The sequence below is a fragment of the Nicotiana tomentosiformis genome, chromosome 9 (assembly GCF_000390325.3).
Source record: "Nicotiana tomentosiformis chromosome 9, ASM39032v3, whole genome shotgun sequence".
NCBI classification, from domain to species: Eukaryota; Viridiplantae; Streptophyta; class Magnoliopsida; order Solanales; family Solanaceae; genus Nicotiana; species Nicotiana tomentosiformis.
The window spans coordinates 10,147,784-10,175,714 of record NC_090820.1 but is presented as its reverse complement, the minus strand read 5'-3'; the positions used below and the strand labels follow the sequence as shown (position 1 = coordinate 10,175,714).

General features: G+C 36.8%; 1 protein-coding gene and 1 long non-coding RNA gene across 5 annotated transcripts; both read left to right on the top strand.

Annotated features, from left to right (window-relative positions):
• The first annotated feature begins 1,201 nt into the window (after positions 1-1,201).
• Positions 1,202-18,070, top strand: LOC104106165 (formin-like protein 14). 4 transcript variants are annotated; one of them, XM_070186032.1, is made up of 18 exons: positions 1,202-1,302; positions 1,880-1,985; positions 2,101-2,804; positions 2,890-3,111; positions 3,208-5,015; positions 5,236-5,359; positions 8,329-8,400; positions 9,975-10,073; positions 10,711-10,752; positions 10,852-10,932; positions 11,020-11,070; positions 11,151-11,232; positions 11,343-11,437; positions 15,829-15,900; positions 15,992-16,108; positions 16,768-16,836; positions 16,934-17,000; positions 17,513-18,070. In XM_070186032.1, the coding sequence occupies exons 2-18, from the start codon at positions 1,913-1,915 to the stop codon at positions 17,707-17,709; spliced, it is 3,975 nt and encodes a 1,324-aa protein (XP_070042133.1). In that variant the 5' UTR covers positions 1,202-1,302; positions 1,880-1,912; the 3' UTR covers positions 17,710-18,070. The 4 variants fall into 4 exon arrangements, with proteins under 4 accessions (XP_070042133.1, XP_070042131.1, XP_070042132.1 ...); XM_070186030.1 differs by lacking the exon at positions 1,202-1,302 and adding an exon at positions 1,338-1,502; XM_070186031.1 differs by lacking the exon at positions 1,202-1,302 and adding an exon at positions 1,338-1,506.
• Positions 18,071-23,108: 5,038 nt separating this feature from the next.
• LOC104106162 (uncharacterized) lies at positions 23,109-24,114 on the top strand. The gene is made up of 2 exons (XR_688542.1): positions 23,109-23,186; positions 23,724-24,114. It is a non-coding gene; the product is annotated as an uncharacterized lncRNA (long non-coding RNA).
• Positions 24,115-27,931: the final 3,817 nt, after the last annotated feature.

Below are 27,931 nucleotides of genomic sequence, written 5' to 3'. Positions count from 1 at the left end.
TAGAAAGAAGTATTATTAAAATTATAAAGGTTACCAAACGACTAATTAAGGCTTTAAGTATAGGGGTTCTTGTCGGGCGGACTGGATAGTTATTTACGCTTAACGATTCGGTTTATTGATCATTGGTTTATAATTATAGTAATTCACTAGCCATCCAATAAGATATCAGACGGAATGATATCAGATTAACAATTAGCGGGCAATTATCAGGCGATTTATCGGCTAAACCAAATAAATAATAAAAGAGAAGTAGAGAACTAAAAAATTTATCATTTTCTCGCAAAAATCATGTGCAAGATTATAAAAACAACTTCTTTTTACCCCATCCTTAGATTTCTTTTTGACAATTACAACTAGCTCAACCATAAGATCCATCAAATAATTAGTTCCTACATTAATCAAGCTCTTTTCTCCAATTATTTTACAAAAATCCTTCAACAACCTTAGCCAACTTAGTAACTGGAATTTCCTTGCCCTCCAGGAATGCTAAATAAGAAACTAAGCATTATTTCAACTAATCTGGTAAGTGCTCGTAACTGAAGTCTAATACGTGAGAAAGCTGGTTTGAATCAGTACCAATATTTGAACTCAAACTGTCTAGAGATATCATCTATCATTGTTGTGTCTTCTCCCTTTTAGTTAGTAAGTCCAACTATCAAAAAACAAATATAGGAGGAAGTCCTTAATATGTTTCTGCTATCTCTCTTTCCACTTAAACCAACTATGAGGGAATATTAGATTAGCTTGCAAAGCCAAACTCATGTAATCAACTTGTTAACATGATTCTACTTGATTGATTTCAAAAATTATTTTATATACATAAGGGTAAAACTACAAATATAAAAATTCTTAACATGTTAACGATTTATCCGATAAGGAAATTGAGCAATCCACCTCCAAATCGTTAATTATAAATTTCAATCCGTTCACCAATCGTTACCCCGATAACCTGATACCAATAAGTCATTATGCCGTTTTTTCGATTCATTAACGGTTACGGTTTGATTTTGAACAATCCTACTTAAGTGAGAGCGCAGACAAATATAGTGTAGTTATGAGTTTCTTTAGTTCAAATCGTGTATATATATATATATATATATAATTCTAAATAAAATGCTAATAATAAATTTTAACAACAATAATCAAACTCCATAAAATTCATAAAATTTTAAACTCCATAAAATTCAAAACCCAGTCTCCTCTCAGTGGAAGTGTTTCCAACGAGACTAATCTACATGCACCTCGCTCAAAATAGATATTGGCTGCAATCAGGGCCAATGAAGTCATCCAGACAAGTATAGGGTTGGTACTGTAATTTAAAAAATTTACAACGAGCAGATGTTAAAATAAAAAATCAGCCCCCTTTCTTTCCGTTCCCAAATTTTAAAACTCCAAATAGTTCAAATCCCACATCAGAAAAAAATTCATACTAAAATCGAAAACGTTACTGCAACACTGTCGGTTCTTCACCTAAAATCTTGAATCTTTCCTCAACAGCTTCTGTCGGTTTGCTTCAATTCAAAAATTTCCCTTTCTGGGTCTTCTTGTACATATATATATATATATATATATATATATATATATATATATATATATATATATATATATATTTATGTGAGGTTGTGTGTTAATGTTACAGTATCGTTACTTTTTCACTTGTTGGATACTAGTAAAATTGTTCAATCCCTTTTAGCTTGGTGTCTCTTCAAAAATTGAGACTAGTTTTGAGTTTTTCATGTAAGCTGCATTTTCTTGATTACTTTGTTTTTCTTCTGAATTTCACATTTTCTTGAACTTGTATTATGAGCTGATTCTTTGACCCTTATGATATTGGGACACTATATGAATGAAAAATGGGTTTAAATTTCTTTGATGACAGGTAAATTAGGTGCTTTATTGGCCAAGTATTATTATGTCGCTGTTAAGTAGATTTTTCTATAGAAGGCCCCCAGATGGGTTGCTGGAACTTGACGATAGAGTATACGGTAAAAGAACCAATTTTGACTTGATAATGTGCTTGATATTCTACATTTTATTGAATACTCGAAGTGCATTGTATTTTTCTCAAGTTTTGTTTTCTCTTGTGTTGAATGTCTGCAGTTTTTGATTCTTGTTTTTCGACTGAAGTACTGCCTGAGGGAATTTACCAGCTTTACTTGCACGAAATCATAAATGAACTGCACGAAGAATTTCCAGATTCCTCCTTTCTTGGTTTCAATTTCAGAGAAGGCGAGAAAAGGAGCCAGTTCGCGGAGATTTTATGCGAGTATGATGTAACTGTAATGGATTATCCAAGGCAATATGAAGGCTGTCCTGTACTGCCTTTGTCTTTGATCCATCATTTTCTATGTGTCTGTGAGAGTTGGCTTTCTCTTCGAAATCATAACAATGTGATTTTGTTACACTGTGAGAGAGGTGGTTGGCCCCTTCTAGCCTTCATTTTGGCTAGTTTCTTGATTTTCAGAAAGTTACAAAGTGGAGAAAGAAAAACTCTCGAGATGGTTTATCGTGAGGCACCTAAAGGTTTATCACAATTATTGTCACCTCTGAATCCATTCCCTTCTCAGCTTCGTTACGTACAATATATATCAAGAAGAAATATATCTCCCGAGTGGCCTCCTCCTGAACAAGCTCTTTCTCTCGATTGCCTCATTCTTCGTGCCATTCCGAGATTCGACAATCAAAAAGGGTGTAGGCCAATTGTCCGCATTTTTGGCCGGAACCTTCTTAGCAAGGATGGATTGTCAACTCATATGTTGTACACCATGCCAAAGAAAGGTAGAAGTCTTCGACATTATCGCCAGGTAAAAAAAAACTGCTGTCACTGCATCATGTTTCTTGTTTTCTTCAATTCTGTTGTGTGGCAACATGATTGTTATCATTTTGCAGAAGGACAGTGATGTCATCAAGATTGATATCCAGTGTTTGGTGCAAGGAGATGTAGTATTGGAGTGTGTCCACTTAGACCTGGACCCTGAAAGGGAAGTCATGATGTTCCGTATAATGTTCAACACAGCTTTTATTCGGTCCAACATTTTAATGTTAAACTGCGATAACTTGGATATTCTATGGGATTCAAAGGCACGGTATCCAAAAGGCTTTCGAGCTGAGGTGAATACTTTCTTGTGTCTGTCTGATTAGTGTTGGTTAAGTGAATCATCTTTGCTCTCCATATTTCTCCTCTAATTTTATACATTCTGCTCGCAGGTTTTATTTGGTGATGTTGAGAGCATATCTCCTGCAAAAGCTCCCACTGCAACTCTAAATGGTGAGGAGAAAGGTGGGCTTCCTATCGAAGCTTTTTCAAGGGTACAAGAACTTTTTAGTGGTGCTGATTGGGTTGATACTGGCGATGATGCTGCGTTATGGTTGTTTAAACAACTATCGGTGTTGAATGATATGAAAGATTTATCAATTTTGCAAAGTAGGATGAGCGGGTATTCGTCCCCATTTGACTCTGAAGAAGAAAATAATGCATCGAGTATTGCTGACAGTTTGGACTTTCTGGACTCAGAGAAAGCTAGTAATCTTACTTATGCTAATACAACAGACATCAATTTTTTAGATGAACAAGATTCAGCTTCTGATGAAACTTCTGATCTGAAGATTTCTGAGGATCAAGTGAAGCTTTCAATGTCAGATATTGGTTCTGTTCAGTCTCCTTCTGAAAATAACAGTCAACTGGATGCTGCCATTGCTCCCGAACATTCAAAGGAAGTTCGACATTGCGATACAAGAACTTCCTCTTCTTCTCCATTACCTTCACCACCTTCGTCACCTGTCCCTGTGATTTCTAGTACAAAAGTCCCTGAATCATCAGCACCATCTCCCCCATTGGCACCCTCTGTGTTTGGTTCTCCTAGCAAGGAGGTTTCATTACCTCCTCCACCACCACCGCCACCTCCTCCTATATTTGGTGGCCCTTCTTCTGTCCCGCGTCCTCCTCTGCTTCCAGCACTTGCAAGTTCTTATAGATCACCTCCACCTCCACCACCGCCGCCACCACCTTCAATCGGTGGTAATAGAGGACCTTCACCGCCAAGAGAACATACTTCTTCAACATCCCCTGATAGCTTTGCTAGAGAACCTCCGCCACCTCCACCACCTCCACCACTTCCAAATAAGAGCTTTTTATGCACCCCTCCTCCTCCACATCCACCTCCTGTCCCTACATTTTCTGCTTCTCGGAGTGCTCCGCCTCTGCCTCCACCTCCACCTCCCCCTCCTCCTCCTCGGGGGCCATCTAACTGTAATTTATCAGCTCCCCCTCCTCCCCCTCCTCCTCCTTTTGTCTCTTCCAAGTTCCCCCCTTTATCTCCTCCACCACCACCACCTCCCCCTCCACCTTCCGTGTCATCTAAGTGTACGCCCTTGCCTTGTGTAACTCCCCCCCCTCCCCCTTCTGTCTCTTTCAAGGGCCCTCCACTTCCACCACCACCACCACCACTGACTTCATCCTCTACATCAAATAGGTCAACTCCTTTGGCACCTCCACCACCACCACCTCCTCCTTTATCCTCTACATCAAATAGGTCAACTCCGTTGGCCCCTCCACCACCACCACCTCCACCACCTCCACCTTCATCCTCTACATCAAATAGGTCAACTCCGTTGGCACCTCCACCACCTCCACCTCCACCTACAAGCAATTCTAAAAGGCCACCTGCACCTCCTCCACCTCCTTTGGGAGTTCCTAGGCAAGGTTCAACTCCACCTGCACCTCCACCAGCACCAAAGGCTCCCAATGCTCCACCACCTCCTACGCGGGGTTTGACACCCACTCCACCTCCACCACCTGGTGGAAAGGGACATAATGTGCCACCACCACCACCTTCATCTACTGGACGTGTAAGAGCCTCTGTAGGCTCAAATGCTCTAGGGAAAGGGCGAGGTGCAGGAGGTACTTCAATTCCTCCTAAAAAAGCTCCATTGAAGCCTTTACATTGGTCGAAGGTTACACGGGCCATGCAAGGGAGTTTATGGGCAGATACGCAAAATAAGGAAAATACATCCAGGTATGCACATTTTATTTTGGGCGATGAAAAATTACAATGAGAACTTTCTGGATCATTTCAATTTAATACGCAGATCATAACATTTGCTATTTATTTTGTCTCGTGAAACTCCGTTACAGGTCATCATTAGGCTAGTTCTGAGCACTTTGAGTATACAATTTTGTTATTTATCTCTTTGTTATGGGAAGTTCTGATCAAACTTTTTTAATGTATGTGACAGAGCACCTGAAATTGATATTACAGAGCTCGAAAATTTGTTTTCGGTGGCTTCAGCTACTGATGGAACTAGCAAAGGTGGAGCTCGACGTGGTTCCAAAATCACCAAACCAGAAAAAGTGCAATTGGCAAGTTATTTATGCTTTATCTTGTTTCCAGTCTCTATAATCGTTAAATGTGCTGATGATTTGCTATTAAACAAGTATATTCACTTTTTCTTAAATTTCTGAGCAAGGCACACAATGGATATGTAGGATGAAAATGCCCCGTTTCCTTTGTATATTTCACTCACTACCTTATCTGTTTTATTGGAGATACTAATTCATTTCTGTCTTTGTTCCCTTCCTCCGGCACTCACTCTCACTTTAGAGTGCTTTATGTGTTAACAACATTTTTCGCTTACATGTGTGGACATTTTTCTCTTTAGGCTCAAACTAAACCTTAAATTTCTCCGGTCTGCAGAATTGGATATGTAATGGAGGATGCTATAATCTAGCTCATCCACTTTCTTCTCCTTCCTCTTTATTCCCTGCACGGACAAGGAAACCGAATCTTATCTTGTTAGCTAATCCTTCTCCTATTGATACTCCTTACTTTCCTCTTAGCCAAATAGGCACAGTGGTTCTTAATGATGCTTGCTGCACTTGACTAATGGTAATTGAGCGTAGAAGTTACATTTATACATGGCACTGTAATTCATAGATTTATATCTAATCATCTATCATTGAAAGGGAGCCTTGACGTAACTGGTAAAGTTGTTGCCTAAGTTGCTCGGACTCGCGTGCGGGTGTCTGATACGGGTGCGGATCTAGAGGTCGGATCCTTCATGATCTAAATTTTAAGATTCGTGGGTACGGATCCGGGTACGGATACGGGTGCGAAGATTCAGCTAAAAATAATTCAAATATCTAAAAATAAAGTTATAAAAATATATTTAAATTATTAGACATTATGTGGAAAACTTACAAGGTATTTTGAGAAAGAAAAAATATTGATCAAGAAGAGAAATCCAAAAGGAGATAAAAGGGAAGGACTAACATAGAAATTTTTATATACAAGGTATTCCATTTTCTTCAATTTCACCCTAGCTTTTATTTTGATTTCAAACATTATTGTATTTGTCCCAAATTTCTCTGTCGATGTTGGTCAAAGTATCCAAACTTGGTTGACCAGATCCGGTATGAATTCCACACCCAGACCCACGTTGTGTCGACACGGGTGCGGCACTAATAGTGAAGAATCCAAGCAACTTAGGTTGCTGCCATGTGACCAGGAGGTCACGGGTTCGAGCCGTGGAAACCACCTCTTGCAGAAATGCAGGGTAAGACTGTGTATGATAGACCCTTGTGGTCCGACCCTTCCCCGGACCATAGTAGGAGCTTAGTGCACTGGGCTGCCCTTTTATATCAAATCATCTGTCATCAGCTGCAATTATGCTTTTTCTTCTTGCCCAAATAAAACATTAAACATTCCGTCTTTGCCTATTTTGAAAATGCATGAATGCTAAGATAATGTTGAATTTGCACATTTATAAGGTCAAAAGACATGAAAGCGTCAATAATCTTCCATGACTAGTACATGTAAGATGATGGTTTTAATGATTTAAACTCAAGAGGAGTTTAGAAGTAAAGACACACCTTGGACCACATAAATTTTTTGAAATGAGAAATGGACTAAATTGCTACTAGTGCCAAATTACCATGATATTCTTGAAGTACTTGGTAGGACTGTACTCTGGCCAACTAACAGTGTTGTAACTCAATATCAGTAGTAAATCCGATCCAGAAATAGAGTATTGCCACCCCGTGACCTTCACTTTCAACGCACATAGTATTGGATGAAAATTCAAAAGTTCTCTTGCTTGTTTCCTTGGGCAGCTGTGTTACCTCCACTTTGGACTTCCCAAAACACGTAACTTCCACCCAGCCAGCTAATGGCTTCTGCGCCAACATAGAAGTGGTACTGAGACAGTCTTGTGACGAGTCAAATCTATTGAGGATACTATAACCTTCTTCATGTATATTTTATATCTTTTTCTTTTTTCAAAAATCAAAAGTAAGTGAAGTTGCTCTTGGAGTAATAGCCAAGTCCTCAGTTATGGCCAAATTGGAAGGGTAGGGATGCCTCTTGGACTCATTGTCCTGATAGTTATGAGAATGTTGTAGAATGAGTATGGATCTCTTTCTTTCACTAGTTAAATAGAGATATTAAGAATTTTGGACAGGTTTTAAAGAGGGTTTTTAGTGGTAAGTTGTGGCTAACATGTGGAAAAGAAGTTGAAAGTAAGGCCTCAAATGGGTTTAACATAGGCGAAGTTTGGAAGCAAGCATTCCAAGATAGAGAAGAACTTGTGGTTGCTGGACACAGATATGAATGATGAAATGATGAACTTTGGGTGGAAAATTTCTACTTTTTTCCGTCCCATAGGTAACACCATTTCTGTTCCAGGGAAGTTAAGTTAGTTATCTTTGACTGAATAATGGAGGGATATCCTAGTGGTAAGGTCCTTCACCTCCGACCATGAGGTTGAGGGTTCAAGTCACCAAGGGGTAAAGAGGGGAAGACCACTTGGGCCTCCTAGGTAGAGGTAGTAGGTTTGGAGGATGGGGTCCATCATATCAAAAAAATTTCAAATGTTTATCTTTTGAAAATTTCTTAACAGCTGTTTTAGTAGTTTGTAATATAAATTCATGTAGCAAAGTCATTTTTATAGGTTGCGATACATATCTAGATGGAGTAGAATGAAAGGGTTGCAGAGGCTGTGCTCAAACATAGACGTGTCCCGTTGGGATGGCCATTGACCATGAATGAATTTCAGTTCACCTGCTACTTAATTTATCTGTTAGTGCTAACTTGGGAAGAGATAAATCTCTTCTATAGAAAGAAACATTTACTTTAAAGCTTTCACTATATATTATGAGATCACTATGGAATAATTGGTGAACAGTCTATTGGGTGTTGGCTTCTTTTTCTTCCTGAGGTATTGGGAGTCCATTTTACAGAACTCCCTCTGTTTGTAGTGAAAGACTGGAAGTGTTAAATTTTGGTTTAACTTGTTAAAGAACGGGAATTATTTCTTAACATATGCTTTTGTCAGGTTGATTTGCGCAGGGCATACAATTGCGAAATCATGCTTACAAAAATCAAGATTCCCTTGCCTGATATGCTGGTGAGTTCTTTTAGCATCTTCTTGTTTCTACTATCAACTTCAATATTTTATCTATTGCACTAGTTTGTGTATCCTAGTCCACAGGTCGGTCTTTTGACCAAACCTTTTTATTGTTTATCATATGAAACAATTATATTAGTTAATCTTTACTTGGCTTAAACTACCAAAAAAAGTAATAATGACTCATTATGTTTTTATCAATTGTAATCAAGTAACAAATAACATATACAATTGAATGTATATACTGTAAGACTCTATTTTCCAAAAGATTATAATTTAGTATTTTGGTTCTTGTCCCTTTGTACATTTGCTAAATCTATGGAAGTATCTGATGAACCAAATAGATACAATATTATGCAAAAATATTGAATCATCATCATGGGTTTGACAAAAAGATGGTTCTCAACAAATAAAGAATAAGATCATAGTATGTCTTGAACTCTAAATTGAAAGTGAAATATCTTTATTTCTGCTTAAAAAAGAATGATATACCGATTAACTATCTATATTTCTACTCAATAAAAGAACGAAGAACGAACCCAAACTAGTTGGGGTTGGCTATGTGAATCATCTGTATCCATGTTGCTCTATGTAAGTCGTCAGGTCTTATTCAAAAGAGCTATGGTAGTTTGACTATTTTTATGAGAGCCGTTAACCCATCACAATTCTCCTCGTAATTCAATTTCAAGTTAGTTATGCTTTTCTCATATAGGTGGAGTTCAATGAGCATCTAAGAGTGTCAATGAGGTAGGAGAGGCCCTAGGATTTTAGTTCAAATACGAACAGAGGCAAAAAGTTAAGAGGTAGTTTCTCTCATCTGATTAAATTTTGGTTGGTAGAGTTACCCATACCTATGCCGATAGGAGGTATCGTGTACCCTATAGATTAGTGGAGGTGCGCGCACAAGTAGGACCGGGCACCATTGTCATTGGAAAAAAAAAAGAAATAGACGGAGTTCAATGAAATGAATAAAAAGAGAAAATGAGTTATATATATTATGAAAATAGAAGTTACTGAAGAAAGAACTAGCTGTAGAACTACTGATCAAAAAGACATTTATTCTTTTATATTTTTAACAACTTTAGAGAGTTGAAAAGATCATGTAATTTCACCAGACTTGAGGAGATCAAAATTAAATGTTAAACTCAATTGATATATTTATGTTGAAATTCAAAAGAATCACTATAGATATTGTATAACATATTCTATCCTTTGGCTTTATCGTCAAATCGTATTGTAGTAATGCACAGTAATAATATGCCGATTCATGCATGTGTTCAGTCAGCGTGGTGAACATTCTTTAGGGATGCTCATGCATGGTTTCTTAGGCTGGTTTTTTTTGAGTTTTAATGGAGGTAGACTGAAATGAATGAAATATTTACCCTGAATCTCCTTTACTAATACAACAACTACGCCTCAGTCCCAAGCAAGTTGGGGTTGGCTATATGAGTCCTCACTGACCATTTTACTCCATTTAAACTCATCTCATGCCAGTATTATGCGAATACAAATAGGATTTCTTTTTACTAAAAATTTCTGGATTTCTGACAAACTAGTATATGCATGTTTTACAGAATGCTGTTTTGGCTTTGGATTCGTCAGCTCTGGACATTGATCAAGTTGAAAATCTGATAAAGTTTTGCCCAACAAAAGAAGAAATGGAGACACTGAGGGTACTATCCCGTTCTCATCCTGGCAGTGCTTGCCTATCATGGCAAAGTTTAGATCACAATAATATTTGTGTATTATGCATCTAGTCATTTATTTTGAGTTCATAAGTAATGTTAGAGATATCTTCTGAAATTAGCTTCAATTTTTGTTTAAGTCTCCTCGTTTAGAGAAATTTTCTTTAACTCTCCTCGTTTAGAGAAATAATTCGCATTGAAGTTCTTACCAATGGTACTTGGAGCCAAGACCAACACATTCACCTTTTGCATTTGTATTTATTTTTAGAATACTAGTTCAGCGAGTCATTGGAGTCAGTGGCCTATGATTTTGTTGATGTGCCTTTTGTATAAGTAGCTGTGCAGATTGATGCCCATAATTGAATGACCCATTTGGCAGTTGCATGCTTATATGGAGTATGTACTTGCATCTATGATGTGCAAGCTTACGTTTGATGACTCCCTTTCCTGGTGTCTGTGGATGTGTATATCATAGTCTGTTGTGTATACTTGTTTCTGCTTGATTTCGCTTACCTTTATGAATTTAGTTGTGCTAGTTTCTTAACAGTGTATACTTGCCATTTAACAACTAAAAGTTAATTTTGGTTTCAAAATTTGATTTTACTGTTTATGTTCTATTTTCCAGAACTATAATGGGGACAAGGAAATGCTTGGAAAGTGTGAGCAGGTCTTCTCCAATTTGACTATATATACATATATATGGGAAACTACAAAATTCTTTAGCCTCTAAGTTATGAGTAATTAACTGGATTAATAACTGTTTCAGTTTTTCCTGGAGCTGATGAAGGTCCCACGAGTTGAGTCCAAGTTAAGAGTGTTTTCATTTACTATCACTTTTTCTAATCAGGTATTCACTCTTGTACTTGTTAGTGAACGGATGTCTATGCAGTCTGCCATTGATTTTCTGTTAACTGTATTATCTTGAATTGTTCAGGTGACTGACTTGAGAACTAACCTAAGTACAATTAACAATGCTACTAGAGAGGTACTTTTAATACCTTATGAAGTTTGATTTGGCACATTCTGATTTCAACTGGATTCTAACTGCATTTCCTGATCAAGTAGGTGAAAGAATCTGCCAAACTACGTCAAATAATGCAGACCATTCTAACATTGGGAAATGCACTGAATCAGGGTACAGCACGAGGTACGCCTTTCTAAGATCTAGATCTTCATACAAAAAAGATTAGTTGTTTTGTGGAGGCTCTACGAATAATATCTTTTTTTTTTTTTTTTTTTTTTGTAATTACATTGCAGGATCTGCTGTAGGGTTCAAGTTGGACAGTCTTCTTAAGCTTTCTGACACTCGTGCTAGAAACAACAAAATGACCTTGATGCATTATCTGTGCAAGGTAGAACTATTCTTTTTAGATCATACTTGTTTCCTGGAAATTTCTTTTTATCTTGTTGTAATTGCACAAAGACTGTTTTTGTTTGTTGCTGTTTTTTTCTATTAAATGTCAGGATGTTATTAGATGCACAAGCTTGAGCTCTAAAGTAGTATGTATCAATTAGCTCTAAATTGAGAGAGATTGAAGATGGCTTAAGCTTAAGTTGAGTTAGATTAGTTTGGCTCAATGATGATTGATGAGCGGCTCAAGATTGGGTTGACAAAGTGCGAAGTTTATTTGAGCTCTATGTCATAACCTGCCAAAAATATTTTGCACATGCTACAAGGGCTGGGGTGGCCATGGACAGGGCTAACTGAGAGAAGGCGAGCGCTTTCAAGGTTTCAACATTCAAGATCAAATGATTTGTTTAAGTTTAATAATAAAGTAAGGGAAATTGGGGAAGCGTTGGCATGGGGCATGGCCGTCACACGTGGTAGTGTTGGCACAAGAGGATGGTGCGAAGATGGAGCATGCAGAAGGCATGGTGGCCAGCGCAGTGAAGCGCAAGCGGGAGCCACAGCATGCAAGCAAGGCTTACATCATAAGTGTGGCATGGTGCCAGACAAGGGCAAGGTATATGCATGAGGCTAAACGCCCATGGATAGCGCATGTCATGTACGTGGTGTGATGCGCGAGGATGATAAGGTACATGTCAAGGGACGGGCGTCCAAGCATGGCGAGGTGTGCACGGGTGATGTGGTGAATGGCCAATAATGTGCCAAGAAAGCTTGAGGGGGTAAGCATACTAGGATGTGCCGTGGAATGCAATGGGTCTAGGCTGTGATGGAGTGCATTGGGCTGAGCATGGTCTAGGGCCCAACCCTTGAGGCCCGACCACCGGACAACAGAAGTGTCTAGAAGGCACTTAAGGGTTCAGGGTTGCTGCCCATGGGCACTCTGGTGGCCAACTTAGCCCCTAGCCTAGCTTTTTGAGTCTACAATGATCCTTGGCGGCTTATAAATAGGAGGAGACCCCCACCTTTTGTAAGCAAGCAACCCACCAATAGATCTAGCAATTCCCAAAGTCCTAACTGAACTACTAAGCATTCTAAAGCCTTATATGTGTGTCCTAATGTCATGTACTCCTTCAAGCATTGTGCTGAGAGTTGTGTTATGATAAAAATGCCAATTCCCTCACTAACCAAGTTTATTTTCCAAGTCATCCATTGTCTCAAAGTGTCGTTTAAGCATTGCTAAACGCCACAGATGCCACTAACACTTCCAAAAGCTCGAGGCGTACTTTGTCTAAGTGTAGAGGCTTGCTTGAGTCAAGCCACACATGTGGGAAGCTAAACCTAGCGTCTATCATGAGGGATAATCCGACTACGTGCCACACCTGACGCTAGTGAAATTGAAGATCCAACATGAAACTAGGTATACGAGACTATCTTACAGAAATAAAAAATTTCAAGCTTAAGTTGTCTGGCCAAATGAAATAATTCTAAATAAAATACACAAAATGAACCTACAAAATCACCCAAAGAAAGTCCAGATGTGTTATCAAAAGTAAAAAAATAAAAAGCAAAGAAAAGTCCAAATGTGTATAGGTGTTTCTGTTGAGCACCTAAACAAGAAGAAGATGGTGTAACAAATCTCTGAGAAAAGGGTTTCATTCATTATCAAGTAGAAACTCGATAAGAAAATCAAACTTCTAATGATGAAAATCTGAAAACTAATCCTTATAAAGTTACCTGACAACTTAAGACTACCCACAATATTAGCACGATCAGCACCACTAGAAGAACTGCCACTTTTGATGGCCAATGCACCCAAAAAATCGAAAAATGGACGCGGAGGACAATCCGTGGCTGAGAGGGTACGAGCTAATCTTTTACTAGAGGGAAAGCTGGCGAAAAACATAGAGCGTGCGTGCTACGCTCTCACCCTCCTTCCATCCGCGAAGCTGAGGCGGGAGAAAAAGCGTAATTCTCTGATCTTCTCCTTGGTGGTACGGCTCCAAGGGCTAGGCCTTTCCTCTGCAAGCCTATTAAGTTAAGTAAGCCAGGTCAATACTTAAGTTGGCCTTCACCGGCTAGACCTCCGGGAGGACGCCGGTCTTTTTCTCTTCTATGTTTATTGTATTTTTAACAGAAAGGCAGGAATGCCAAGGACTTCCCCCCCTTCCTCTTCCTTGAACGAGAGGACTGTCCATCCCCTGTCTATTCATCGGGCTTTGGCACGCTCTCTCTCTGGGGCTTGAATACCTGGACCTTGGGTTAGAAGGCAGATTGTCCTTTCTCCAGTCAATTGCTCTTTTTTGAAGGCTAGAAGCATCCTCAGGTCATTGAGGATGGTCAATGTCAAGTTCCCTGCTACTTCCGTAAATACGCCTTGGATGAGCCTAACAACCATGTACCTGGAAGTACTTTTGTTTTCAACCGCCAAATGGTAAAGGAAGGCGCCATCCCTCCTTTCTCTCGCTATCACAATAGCCGTACAGTCGAATAGTTGAGTTAGACGGGGGGTAACGGTCGAACTATCAAAAAGGTCCGCTACCAAAGAATTAGGAGGGGCAGAGGGTATTGAGAAGTAGGTAGAGAAGGAAGGAAAGATCCCTTTAAAAGCCGCAAGCAAGTTGCATATCTTTCTTCTTTTTTCAAAGATGGGGCTGATGGGCCCCTACCGAGATTCATTCTTCGTATCATCTAGGAGTGAATAGGGCTTACGGAACATCAACTGAATATCGACTTTTTTTAAGCGAGTTGACCTGAGGACCTCTTTTTTGGGTTGATGAACTAAACTAGATAGTTATATGAGTGAAAGAAAACAACTTCTAAATTTGCAGTAAAAAGGTTGAGTCTCATTTCCTATGTACAAGAACAACACCCCCTAGAAACGTATAGGAAGCTTTCTCCTCGTACGACTCGAGAAAAATGATTGATTCGAGGTTTTGTCTCTGTATGGAATTCTATCTATGAAATGACAACTGGGTCTGTAAAATGATCAAATCAATTAAAGATGTAAGTTTTTTTTTTCTTCTTTCTTCCTGAAAATGAAAAAGAAACCATTCGTACTCTCATAACTCAAGTTGGATAACTTTCAAACAGTTTAAAGGAAAATTTTTGGAACCGTACATGCGCCTTTTGATGCATACGGTTCAAAAAAATTGTGAATCAATGTATAGATTCCAGTCCTCTTTCTTTTTTTTCTAGAAAGGTTCTTTTTTTTCTAGAAAGGTTCTTTTTTACTTCTAAGGAAAGGGCTTTTCTTCGATTTTTCAATAAAGATGAGTTTTGACTCCTTTTTTATATTTTCGATTTTCCATTACAAAATTTGAAGTTATAGGAAAGGGTCATTGAACTTATTGAATTAACTTCTCATTGATGTATTCTTTCATCGAGATTTAATCCAAACCGCGATGGTATTTTCTTGTTCATGAATGGGTCTGTTTTATCTTTTTAGGTTTATGCTCTACTCCGGGTAAAGATCCGCCCGATTTGGATTTGTACATATAGGACAAATGCTCCCATTACCGGCATTCTCCCTTCTATCTATCTTTAATTGAATTGTGGAACTTTCTCCCCAAGCTGCGTGTGGTGTAGTAGGCACTTCTAGGCCCCTTCCCGGCTACTGGATCACTGCTTCTCAACTTTGTATAACTTTGGTGGCTAACATTCACAATAAAGTTCATGGGTAGCTTATTTTTTTGTTCATTTCCTATTTTTGTGTGGAGCAGTGCTTATCCAGTGATACACATCCGCGTTTTGTTATTCGAGAGATCCATTTCCTTTTTATCAATTAACTTCCTGTTCTAGGAATTGCTCTAAATAGGTTTGGTGGTCACATTAATTTTCCATTTGCTGCTTTAGGTTCCTCTTCTGCATTAAATCTATCCGTCCCATGATCTTTTCTCCCCATTGAAAAGTGGTCACATTAATTTTCCATTTGCTGCTTTAGGTTCCTCTTCTGCATTAAATCTATCCGTCCCATGATCTTTTCTCCCCATTGAAGAGTCAAAATTTTAAGGTAATATTATTTGATGTGTATCTACCAATTGTGAAATCATTAAAGTTCCTAGTCCACTCTTCTTAGAAGTTTGCTGTGGGCCAAAACTTGTGTATGTTGGGGGAATGTTGGAACTTGGACTCTATTCTGGAACTTCCAGAAAGTGAAATTTTATTAAAATTTTGGAACAACATTAGACCTTGCTCTGAGATTTCTTCCTGGTCCAACACTGTTAGTCGATGAATCTGCTTACTAACTGATAGTACACTGTTTGAAAATTATGCAAGTTTCCTTGTGGATAATAGTATAACGGTTGGACTTCTCTTGTGTCTTAACTCTTTTTCCATATGTATGTTTCCGCTTTCCACTGCCATTCCAAAGGTGTAAATCTGTCTTATTTCTGTCAGCTCCTTGCTGAGAAAATGCCCGAGTTGCTTGATTTCGACAAGGATCTTCTTCACTTGGAAGCTGCTTCTAAGGTACCCTTGCTGTACATGATGGTCTTCACTTGCAGTAATACAAGTATAACGGTGAAACTGAAATGTTTGTTTCGTCATATTAATTGATTAGATCCAACTGAAGTCTTTGGCTGAAGAAATGCAAGCAGTGAGCAAAGGTCTTGAGAAAGTTGAACAAGAACTTACTGCATCCGACAATGATGGTGCAATATCTTCGGGCTTTCAGAAGGTGAGATAAGAGAATGGTAAAATGTAACTGTTTCTACTTCCGCAATGCCTTAGCTGGTTGCATGTACTTTCAAGATTTATGTTTTTTTAGCTTAAAATTTTAACTGTTGAAGGCCATTTGACAATGTACCTTACAATTATTTGTAGAAAACTTATTCTAGTACATGGGAACATTGTCGCGTATTTGCACGTGATTAATTCTAATCGACCAAAAGTCATCCGAAGCTTTTTATATGTTGAAAAATCATAAAAAGCAATGTCTAAAAGTATTAACAGTTTCTTACGACAAAAGTGAAATGAATGGCATTGAGCGGATTCCATTTTCCCTAAGTCTCCTTCATTATACAAGGATCCCTCTTTACTATTAAAAAACTTCATCCTGGATATATTATGAGAAGACAAAGTAGGGAAGAAGTTACCGCTGGTCTTGAAGAGTAATATGTGTCATAAATGGATGATAATTAGTTTCATTCAAAATATCAAGTGAAAAGGGCACGCATGGAAAATGCCCCCATTCGGTTTGTATAGGACATGGTTTTTGAGTGGAGGCTAACTGGTGCTGAAATCAAACATGATTGCAATGTCCTCGATTTGGCATACACTCATAATTTTGTTGAACATCTGAAATATGTGGTTAGTTACTTGGACATTTCTTCTCAGGTGTTAAAGAATTTCCTTGATACTGCTGAGGCTGAAGTCAAGTCTCTAACTACTCTTTATATTGAAGTGGTGAGTTGTCCTGCGTTTCACTATGTCATATATTTAAGACTACTGGAAGTTTAAGCCAGGTCATGTTTGCTCATTGTTCTATCTTGTAAATCTACAGGGAAGGAGTGCAGACTCCCTGTCCCTGTATTTTGGCGAGGATCCAGCTCGATGCCCCTTTGAGCAAGGTTAGAAATACATATGATATAATTTTCTTGCTGTGTTATGAGCCATCTGGTGAGATTTCTGGAAAAGAAAAAAATAGTCTTGTAGCTGTTTGGTGCAACCCTTGGTAATATAGCTATTTTAGTAGGGGTTATCAGTGTTGCAGTTTCTTTTAGTAGTTTAAGCCTTTAATGCGAAGACTATGTGATGCACAGTGTATGTCTCTTTCTTATGATCTGTTGTCAGGTTGATGCCACCCTCCTTTCCTCTGTCTTGTGTAGCATCTGTTTAGTGCATATTGCCATTGGCTAGATTTTTCGAATTGCATTTGTCCTGGGGATTTTGTTTAGTTCATGTACCATTTAGATCAAGAGTTGTATGTTCAACCAATGTGAAAATTGCTTCAACAGATTTCTCCTAGCAACTTCTTAACCAGGCATATCTATAAATAGCATTTTGATCTATGTGACAAATTTTGACGGTCTTCATATATCTTTTAGTGTGAGTGATGCATATTTGTACTTTCTGGATGCAGTGACACAGATTTTGGTGGTGTTCACCAAGATGTTTAAAAAATCACGCGATGAGAACGAACAGCAAGCTGATGCTGAAAGGAAGAAATTGGAAAAGGAAGCCTTGAAGGAACAAGCAGCCGCTAGTTCTTCTGGAAAGAAAGAAGTTGATACTGATCGAATGAAACTAAACTTTCGAAATCAGTTAAATGCTGTATGATCAGTTCAAATTGACCGAGCTTACTATACTCCATAAGCCGGCAGAGTGTATACGGAGAACAGTTGATAATCGGGTAAAACAGATTTACATTGTTGATGATAGCAGCCTGGGAAGGCTTTGCTCAAACAAGTTGATGCCAGTGTACATCAGTGTTAAGTTTTATAGTTAGTTATATATGTACATAATTACCATAGTTTTGTTGGCAATTTTCTTGCCATGTAGAATCGCGCCATGATTACTCCAATTTTGTATCCAGAAGTAAAAAATTGATATACCTCAAAATTCGAGAGTTTTCCAAGTTGTACATATTGAAGTTCCATATCCGTGTATAAATGAAGGTCCCACGAGTACTCAAGGTTTCCATTTGGCATGTACTCAAGCACCAACGCTTTTAAAATCAAGATTAGCACAACTACTTATTACCTTAACAAGATTTCTATGGCGCAAAACCTCACACTCCAAAGTCCAAATCAAACCTTTAATTTGAATGCATCTTCTACTTCTGTATTGAAAACCTTTACAGCAACCATATTTCCATCTAGGAGTGTTCCTCTGTATACTAAACTCAGAACTGATATTTCAGAAACCAAACCATGAAAATGGTTGGTGGAATATTGGAACTCAATGCATTTGAATGTAAATAAAGTTCTCTTCGCAAAACAAGTTTAGCTGATTTACTCAACTTACTGATTTCAAGAGGGATTTCGCCAGTGATGCCACATCGAAAAGCATTGAACCTTTCAAGAGATCATCAGACCAATTACCAAAGGCTAAATGCATTAATTAATTCCTATTTGTTTTCCCTCCAAGAAGTAAGGAAACCTAATTAATTCCCCCGTAGAGGGATCATTTGTCAATTGATTCATTTGCAAGCTGATCAGTTTAAGCTGCTGTAAGTTTCCAAGATTCATCCCAGTAAGCAAATTGCGTCCAAAATCAAGGTAAATGAGCTTCGAGACATTGGAAATAGAGCCAGGAATTCTCCCACTAAACTGGGAGATATGGCCAATATAAGGAGGTAGAGTTCCAGAAAGTGCAATTATTTCTAAACCAGAAATGTTATAGAAAAATATCTTGTTTGAACCAAGATATATTTCTTTCAGATTTCCAACTTGTGTAGGAATATTGCCATGAAGACTATTTTCACCTATATCTATCAATAAATTCCCCGTAGAAGGTGGAAGATTGTACCGTGCTAATACAGCAAAAACCATATTTTTTAATCATATATACACTGTTTAATCAACATCTCTGGAATTATAAAACGCGTAACAAGCAGAACTATATGAGAACAAATAGATGAAACAATCAGTGTACGTCATTTACATTAACCAAAACGTAGATGATCTGGGAACCCACTGACAATGGTATATTATAGCAACAAAATGGCGTTTGAACAATATATCTGGTCTGACCTGGCTTTGGAAAGCAAATACGCCAACAAGATTAAATACTTCCTATGGCTCCTAGCTTGGGAGATATATATTACCTACCTTAAATATGCTGAAAATATAAACATAATTACAAGGGATTTCGAATATGCCACTTAAAGAGCGAAACTGTTTATGGTACTATGTGATATTGGCACGATTTTTTTCTAAAAGGCCTCACACGTACACCCTATATTATGTAGCTTGCCAATATTTTCAGTTACACTTTATTGGTACACCCAATATAACAACATTATTTGACTTATTAATGCAAGGCAAATTAAACTCAATGACATGTGTACAGATCAGCTAGGGAAAAACACTCATACACTGCTGGATAACAGGTTTTGCAAATAAATTACATGAAGCATCACACATCTGTTCGGCGGCGTTACTTTCACTGGAGAAAAAATTATTCCCATTGGAGATAAATATTGTCTCAACAGAAGTAATAGAAATGCTCCAAATACAACAACAACAACAATAACCCTGTATAATCCTACTAGTGGGGTCTTAGGAGGGTACTTGTACGCAGACCTTATCCCTACCCTGGGGTAGAGAGGATGTTTCCGATAGATCCTCGGCTCTCTCCCTCCAAGAACTCCCCACATTGCTCTTGGGGTGACTCGAACTCACAGAATTCTCCAAATGGGAAATGAAAAATACTCGCACAGAATTCTGGATTGCAAGTGCCTATAGGGAAGAATTTGTGTATTATGATACCCCTTCTCCCTCTGTGATGGGCAGGGGTCGCTCAAGTATATGCGGGAGCCTAAAGCCAAAATTTAATATGAGGTCTAAATTTTTTAAAAAAAATTATACGATATGTTTTTATTTAAAATCTATTTTTCTAGTTTTTTGAGATACAAAGTGTTAATAATCCTTTTTATAGTTGATTTTTCCTAATAATTCATTTTCAATTAATAATATAGCCAACTCATTTAATCTTTCTTGAGATATTGTTAATTTTAGATAAGATTTTATAGAGCAATAGAAGTATAGAACTATTGGAAGCTTAAATTTTTTGGAGAAAGAAGGTGAGTAAGAATATTAAAGAGAAAGACAGAAAATATATAGGGGTTTTTGAAATATGAAGAGATCGGAAAAAGAAAGATTGACTGGGACAAATTAAGAAAGGGAGAGTAAAATTTTTACACGTTATCTAATGAAGGAGTAAGAAGTGAAAAAATGAACATTGAAAAAACTATTCATGTACCCATGTTTAAGTAAGTCAAATTATACGCCCTAGACTGTCAACGGACTAAATATTGCAGGCAGTTGCAACAAACTCGATTAAAACAAATACTTAATAGAGTTTGAACCTAGGATTTTGAACAGACAATTTTTGAACTCCTATTACTACTATACTCTTTTGTTATGTCAAATAGATTCAATGATTCATATATGACAAAATATATTTATTTTTGCCCTATTTGAGTAGTAAGATTTTCCGGTAATTCGCCTTGGCTCCCTTTAGCTTTGCCACTAATAGTTGGATAATCCCTTAGTTTATGTAACGACTCTTATTAATTATTTAAAGAATTATTATCCTTTTAACTATATATATATATATACACACACTCTTGAATCTTTTTGACATTAGAAAAAATGTCAAAGATTTAAAAATTGCTTTAGATCAGGAGTTCACATTTCAAGCCTGACATTCTAATTGTAATGCCCCAGAAAATTTTCGCTAAGCATTATGTTCCTGTTCAAGCTATACCTGTTAATGGGCCGGACTGACCCGTTTACAATCCGGTTCAGCCTCGGTCAGCCCGGTACTGTAGCGTGGGGTAGGCCGGGACGGGTTGGGCGGGGAAGCGGGTTTCAAACGAACAGTTTTTTGATACTGGTGCACCGAAACCCGCTAAGCCCGTTAACCCGTTAATGGGTTTTTAACGGGCTACAACTCAGTTCAGCCCGTTTTTTAACGATTTTTTTTTTGACCGTTGCCAACGGTCAAATTCAAATATTGCAAATTATCCTTCTATTGCAAATGGTTTAGTTCATATTGCTGAAATTTCTCTTTTACTACATAATTTGAAGAAGAAAGAAGGATATGCTTCTGTTGTTGAATCTATGCTAGATAAGTTTAAAAAATATTTCTACCCAATTTCCCCTATTTACCTAATTGGTGCTATTTTAAACCCTTCTATCAAAATGGCCACTTATCGCCAATTAATTACTGCTTTATATTCTTATATAGATATTGGACCAACTGAAACTCCTGATATTGACACTTGTATTTCTAATCTATACAAACATTTAGAAATATTATATAATTATTATGCTAACATTGTTGATGCTTCTTCTGTTGTAGATGCAAATATTCATTCAAGTTCAGTTTTAACATCTGGGACCAGTGTTTTGGATGATAATGATGGTGTTGAAGATTATTTGATTTGGTCTACACTAGGGGAGCATCAACAAACCAGTAGCAGGAATATTAATGAACTTCAATTCTACTTGCAAAAGTCAGCAGAGCCCCGCACAAAGGAATTTCTACCACTGGGTTGGTAGAGGAGCAACTCAAATTAATTTTCTGTTCTTTCGGCCATGGTTCAAGACGTGCTAAATGTGCCAATTTCAACAGTCGCATCAAAGAGCGCATTTAGCCAAGCAAGGCAGCAACTAGGAGATACCCGTCATTCATTGGGTAGCAACGCTTTGGAAATTCTAGTGTGCTTCAGAGATTGGATAAGATCAGAACGGCGAAATCAAGGGCGTGACGAGGTAGATGAAGCGGAGGACCAAGAAATTGGAAATATAATGGTTTATGGTTCTGATTCAACCAATGCCGGAAACCAAAAATTTCATGTTGACATGGATGAACTTACAAAAATGATGGAAAGTATGTGATGTACTATTTCTTTTTTTATAATTATTGTAAACTTTTAATTTGCAAGTTCAAAAAAAATAAAATCAAAAAAGAACTTGCAACTTAATTTGAAGTATTATATATTATTCAATAAAAATATCAAATGAAAGTCTTCGGAGCTTGATCCTTACATATTGCCTATTGGTCTTATTAAATAATTTTTTGTAGCCACTTACTTTCAAATTTCAATTTTAAAATTATAAAATTCAAATTTCAAATTTAAAACTTTAAACTTCAAAGTTTAATCCTAAGCCTTAAAAGTTTACAAACACTTAAGTATCAATAACATTGAATAAGAAAAATAAAATTTATTTTAAAAAAAAAATTGCACGGCCCGGTCCAGCCTGCTAAGCCCGAACCCGGACGGACAAAAACAAAACCCGAAAAAGTACAGCCCGCAATGTTAAACGGACAGACTGATTTTTTTTGTGTCCAACCTGTCCCAACCCGCCCGCTAAACACCCATAGTTCAGGCTCTAAGTTGGACGTACGGGTGTTCAGAAAGCTTTGAAGGGCTATAATACGTAAGTCTAATGTTTGAAAGGTCATACGGGTGTTTAGAAGAGGAAAAGATGGTATGGAACAAATTGGGATTATTAAAGAAAGAAAGCGAATATAGTCGTGTATGACCTAAATTCATCTTACCATATCTTCTAGCTTATGATGATTTGAGCTATGAGTAATATGTCAAATGAAAGCTCTCCGAGTCTATTTTCTATAACTTCAAATTGTTTGTCATATAAGTTAATGACCTTTTTACTGAATGGTATTATAGCAATAACTTGAACCCCCAGCCAACCGCGGCTAATGGTTCGAACCGTGGAGGCTGACTTTGTCCACAATTGAACCATGTGGATTCCAAAATGTGGCTTCGAAGGAAGGCCTGAGGGACCAAGCCAACTGTGGTCACATATTCTAACCGTGGCAACAGATTACCCCAAGCCTATACAAGGTCAAAAAATATATATATTTTTTTTCTTCGTAACACCCCAAGGAGATATTAAGCCTAGGTCATCCTACGTCACCTAAAGTGAGTTATCAACAAGATTCAAGTTAAGAAAATAAGAGATTAACATCGTTTAACATCTTCTATTCTTGAAACCTAGGTTTCCACCCAAGAATAGTTCTTGAAGACCCAGAAACTAGGGTTTGTAGAGGCATTATTGAAGGTAAGTTTTATTATTTTCTAGTATTAAAGTTAGTAACTTTATGATAAATCATGACTAGAGATTATGAAATATGTGAGAATTATGGGTTAAAAGGTACGAAAAGCCATTAATGGCTATATATGAACTTGAAGGAGAAGATGGGTTGAATAAGATTGATTAAATTAATGATTTTAAATTTCATAAATGTTGATTTTGGAGCGTTGTCTATGAGGATTATGAAGGGAAAACTTGAACACTCGGTTAGAGGTGACTTGAAGTTTATTTCCTAAGTCAAGGGCTAGATTAGAATGCATACAGTAAATTGCTTGTCTGCTTGCCTTACTTTGCAGAATAAACTATATATACAATTGAAAACCTTTATGATAGAAAATGACTAGATGACATGATTTGTTGTAGTTATTTGCTTATGTGCAACTATTTGCTTATGTGAAGTTACTTGTATTGCTCAGACCTTTAGCTTAGATTCAAAAAAGAAAATGATTAGTTTCTATAGTATGTTGTGATTCTTGTTTATGTACAATTGCTTGTACTGCTCAGGCTGTGATCGCATACAGAAATGAAAAAGTAGCCAACCTCCCTGAGCATGAGTGTCACAGTGGCCAGGCTAGCTACTCCATGCTGCACGTACTAACGCGCTAAGATAGGTTAAACTTGATTGAGCTACTCGATGGCCCCACAGAGACCCTACTAACGTGCTCACATGGGTTGAGCTTGGTTGAGTTACCCGATCTCCCCACAGAGGGGTTGAGCTTGCGTGTTGATAATCAAAAGCCCTACAACAGCTTCAACAGTCCTCGTGCTTGTTCCCAGATGCTCATGTAAGCAGGGCCACTATGAAAAAATCTTTTCAAAAAAGTTATTTCTTTAATTCAGCTTCAGTTTCAAACTCAGCTTTTAGCTTTAGTTTTGGTTATCAGATTAAGATTCAGATTTCGGTTTTAACTTTCAGTTATAAGTGTTAAATTTTGACATTCTGACATTTTCATAAAAAGTTATAAGTGCTTTACCGAATGATCTCCTGTCAGGAAAATGAAACTACATTTTGAGCACCCAAGGGATTGTGGGGTAGTTTCTTTTAGGCACCATAGGCAAGTGGTTCGGTCTTATTTAAATTGGGTGAGCGAGTTAAATTATCTTAAATGAGTGACTATATTTAAATTGGAAGAAAAATAAATCTACATAGGCGTCATGTAGGAAAACAAAGGTGGGACATGACGATCTAACAAATGAGGGGTAAATATGATCCTAAAGTATAATTGTAAGGATAAATATGTCAAGAAAGTATAACGAAGGAAAATGTAACCATTTTTGAAGAGTAGAGGGGTAAATATGATCCTAAAGTATAACGAAGGGCAAATGTAACCCTTTTTAACGTGTAAGGGGTAAATATGAATCTAATGTATAACATTAAGAATATTTTTGATAAAAAATTTAAACAGAGGGTAATTAAGACCTATTTATGATAGTAGAGGAGCAAATCAGACCCTTATCCGCTTTATAAACATAACTCGAATTCGAAACCTCTAATTAAGAATAGAGAAGTATTTACTACTTCACCACAACCCTATGTGATAGACCGTTAGTGGTATCCCACTAGATATAAAATTATTAACCCAAAGAAATGGTTAGATTTATAAAATCTAGGGCTAAAATATTCCTCATATTAAAAACATAATGGTAATGGCTTGAGATGACGTCTACCTCTTTTAATTCTTCATTCTTTTTTCGTTTTCCCTTTTTTCGACAAGAAGCGACTACATTTGTCACAGTAGAAACATAATAGGGTAATGCTCTTTCCTACTTAACTTCTGATTTCAGAATTATTTTACTATTATATTTTATTTTATTGAGCTAATTATTCGACTAACTTCCTTAAAATTATAAAATCATGATTCATCTAAAAAGGAAGTTAGCCGCCCCTTATAATAAGATATCATAAGATTGTTGGCTTTAATTATTGAATTAACTTTTAGTTCTTTATGATGTAATGGAGTTATCACGAATTTAGCTTGATATGTCCGACATAATTCAGCATTTTCTTATTTTTGTCTTATACATCTGGTTTTGGTTGTATTTTGTCAGAACCTAGTTTACAAAGCAAAGCTAGATATCGGCATCTCAAACAATTTATTTTTTCTTTTACCCATTTACTCTTAGTAGGTCCAACCATTCATATCTTCCATGATATAGTCTTAAAAATTATTAAGACGTTATTCATTTAAAAATTTAGGTGAAGGTGATTTTTATGACCACTACTCTATCTATTATAACCACACAAACACAAGTATTCCACCGCCATTCACTGCGCACAACTCTCACCATTAACCACCTCTAGCATTAGTCATCATTGGTTAACAATCACTACTATGATTAGCCATCCTCATCACCAGCCACCTCTATTACTAACCAACTAGTTAAATTGTCCGTGCTTCGCACGATTATAATACAAATAAAGATATCGCAAAATAAGTAATGCCATATAAAATAAATCAATTTTTACTAATTAAAATTTATATTATTCAACCATCAATTATTACAATGGGTAAATTATCCACTACAATTGGCAAAATTACATTAATGATGATTTGTTTTATACTCACAGTATATATCAGTTAAAATTGCTTTTACTCACTTGAAACATGTCAGAACTTTACAGATATAATGCTCCATCTTCATCTAAAATCTAAATGAAGTGATTCTTCCATAATATTTTATTATACTTAACTACTTGACATGTAAATTAAAACTCTTAAAAAGTATATATCATAATGTAGTAATGAAAAAGTTTTTAGGAATTAGAAGGAATCAACGATTTGCGATATTGCACACAAACTTACAAAGGGTAGGGAAGGAAGAAAAAGGAAATAACTGGAGTATAAAAAATAATTGTTCTAGTTTTTGTCTTCAAAGTGAAAGAGAAAAAAGGCACACAAAAATAAAAAAAAGAACATAGAAGATGTCGACATATAGAGAATGAAAAGTTCTCTAGTCAAACTAATTTGTTCATTGATTTATGGCCCGATTGGCCCCGAAAACAAATTCTGAAGGAGTGTTTGGCCATAAAAATTTTAATTTTCACTTGAAGTTGAATTTCGAAATCTTTCGAAAACGAAAAACATAAAAAAAAATATTTTTTAAAATTTTCACTTTAAATCACGCACAAAATTCAAAAACAGTTTCAAATTATATTAATGTCACTTTAAAAAAACAAAAATCACTTTCTCCCGGAATTTCACAATACTTATGTCCAAACGTCTACTAAGTTTTTGGTGTTTCTGTTGCTATTGCTATTGCTATTGCTGGCGCTTCTTCCATCTTGGCTAATATGATTTCATTATTCTCGGTATCTACCACAGCAGTGGCAGAAGCAGTGACCGGTGTCGTGGTGTGCGTTCCCCGTCTTCCTCAATTTATGCTTCAAGTTTCAACCGCTATTTCCTTCTCCTTCACTTTTTAACAACCCCCATCTTCTTGACAAAGCCTCAAGACTAAAGCCTGCAAAATTCACTTATCCTCTGTATCAACAGTCCGCACAAATTCAATATACTTCTAGTAGTTACTAATTGCTCTCAGGAAAAGAAATTCCAGTTGAAATCTGTTATAGAAATTCAAATTGATATTTCTAAGAGGATGTTATTTAAGGTATCCTATCCTATGTTTTTGTTACTGTGCTACAATTTAGATTAAAAAATGATACTCCATTAAGAACTTATGATTATCTAGAAGGAGATATAAATTAATTAATTAATTTAGTTTTAAGCTAACCCAATGTACAACCACCAATTTGAATCATTAAAGTTATGCTCGGTTCATTAACGCATACAAATATACTTATGATAATTATCTACAAATGAGTTGTAAATTTAACTATTGCGTAAAAAAAATAATTATTTTTCAGGAAGTTCACAAACCCATGTTGGATGTTGTCTAGGGCCATCTCCTGCATTAATAATTATAATCCTGGCAGTGGTGTGGCTGTTTCTCTTTTAGCAGCACCACTATGAAAGTGTCTCAAAAAAGTTAGTATATGAGAATGGCTTGTACTGCTATAATTATCTGCAAAAGAAGTACCCAAAAAATCCACCATATAAAAGAAGAGCCCACGAAAAAGAAAGACAACTTCGAGTATATCATTTGTCAAAAAACAATTTTAAAAAAATTTCAAGTATCTCTCCATTTACGGGAGATGAATAACCAAACTGATCGAATATTGCTTTGATTAAATTTAATATATCCGGCCTCAATCTAACGTGAGAGGAAAAAAATTTACCTTAATCTTACTGCCTATTTTGGAAAACGTAGGTAGGAACATTCAATTAAGAAAACTCATACTAAGTGAGATTAAAACAAAGAAACATCCTTTCAATTGAAATAATTACTATTTTACGCAAAATACCCAGGTTTAGGGTTTAACAACCAAAAACAAAGAAATTGCAGTAAAAATAAAAGCATATATTAGAACAGCAAGAAATATTCTCCCAAAAGGGGTAGAAACACGTACGTTAGTGATGGCAATAAAATTATAGGAGTATGAACGAAGTGTAATTTGGCAGTGAGGCCTCGCAATTGTAGGATTATGTACTTCTAAAGATCAGCAAAAACCTTTTTACCACTTTAAGTATCTGAAAACCAGCAGGATGCTCCAAAAATTATTGTTATGCAAAGAATTAGCGCCCGCTGAAAAGGAGAAAAAGAAGAAATCTTTGTAACTTCGGAACTTTCTCATGGTTAACTTCTCCTTCGTT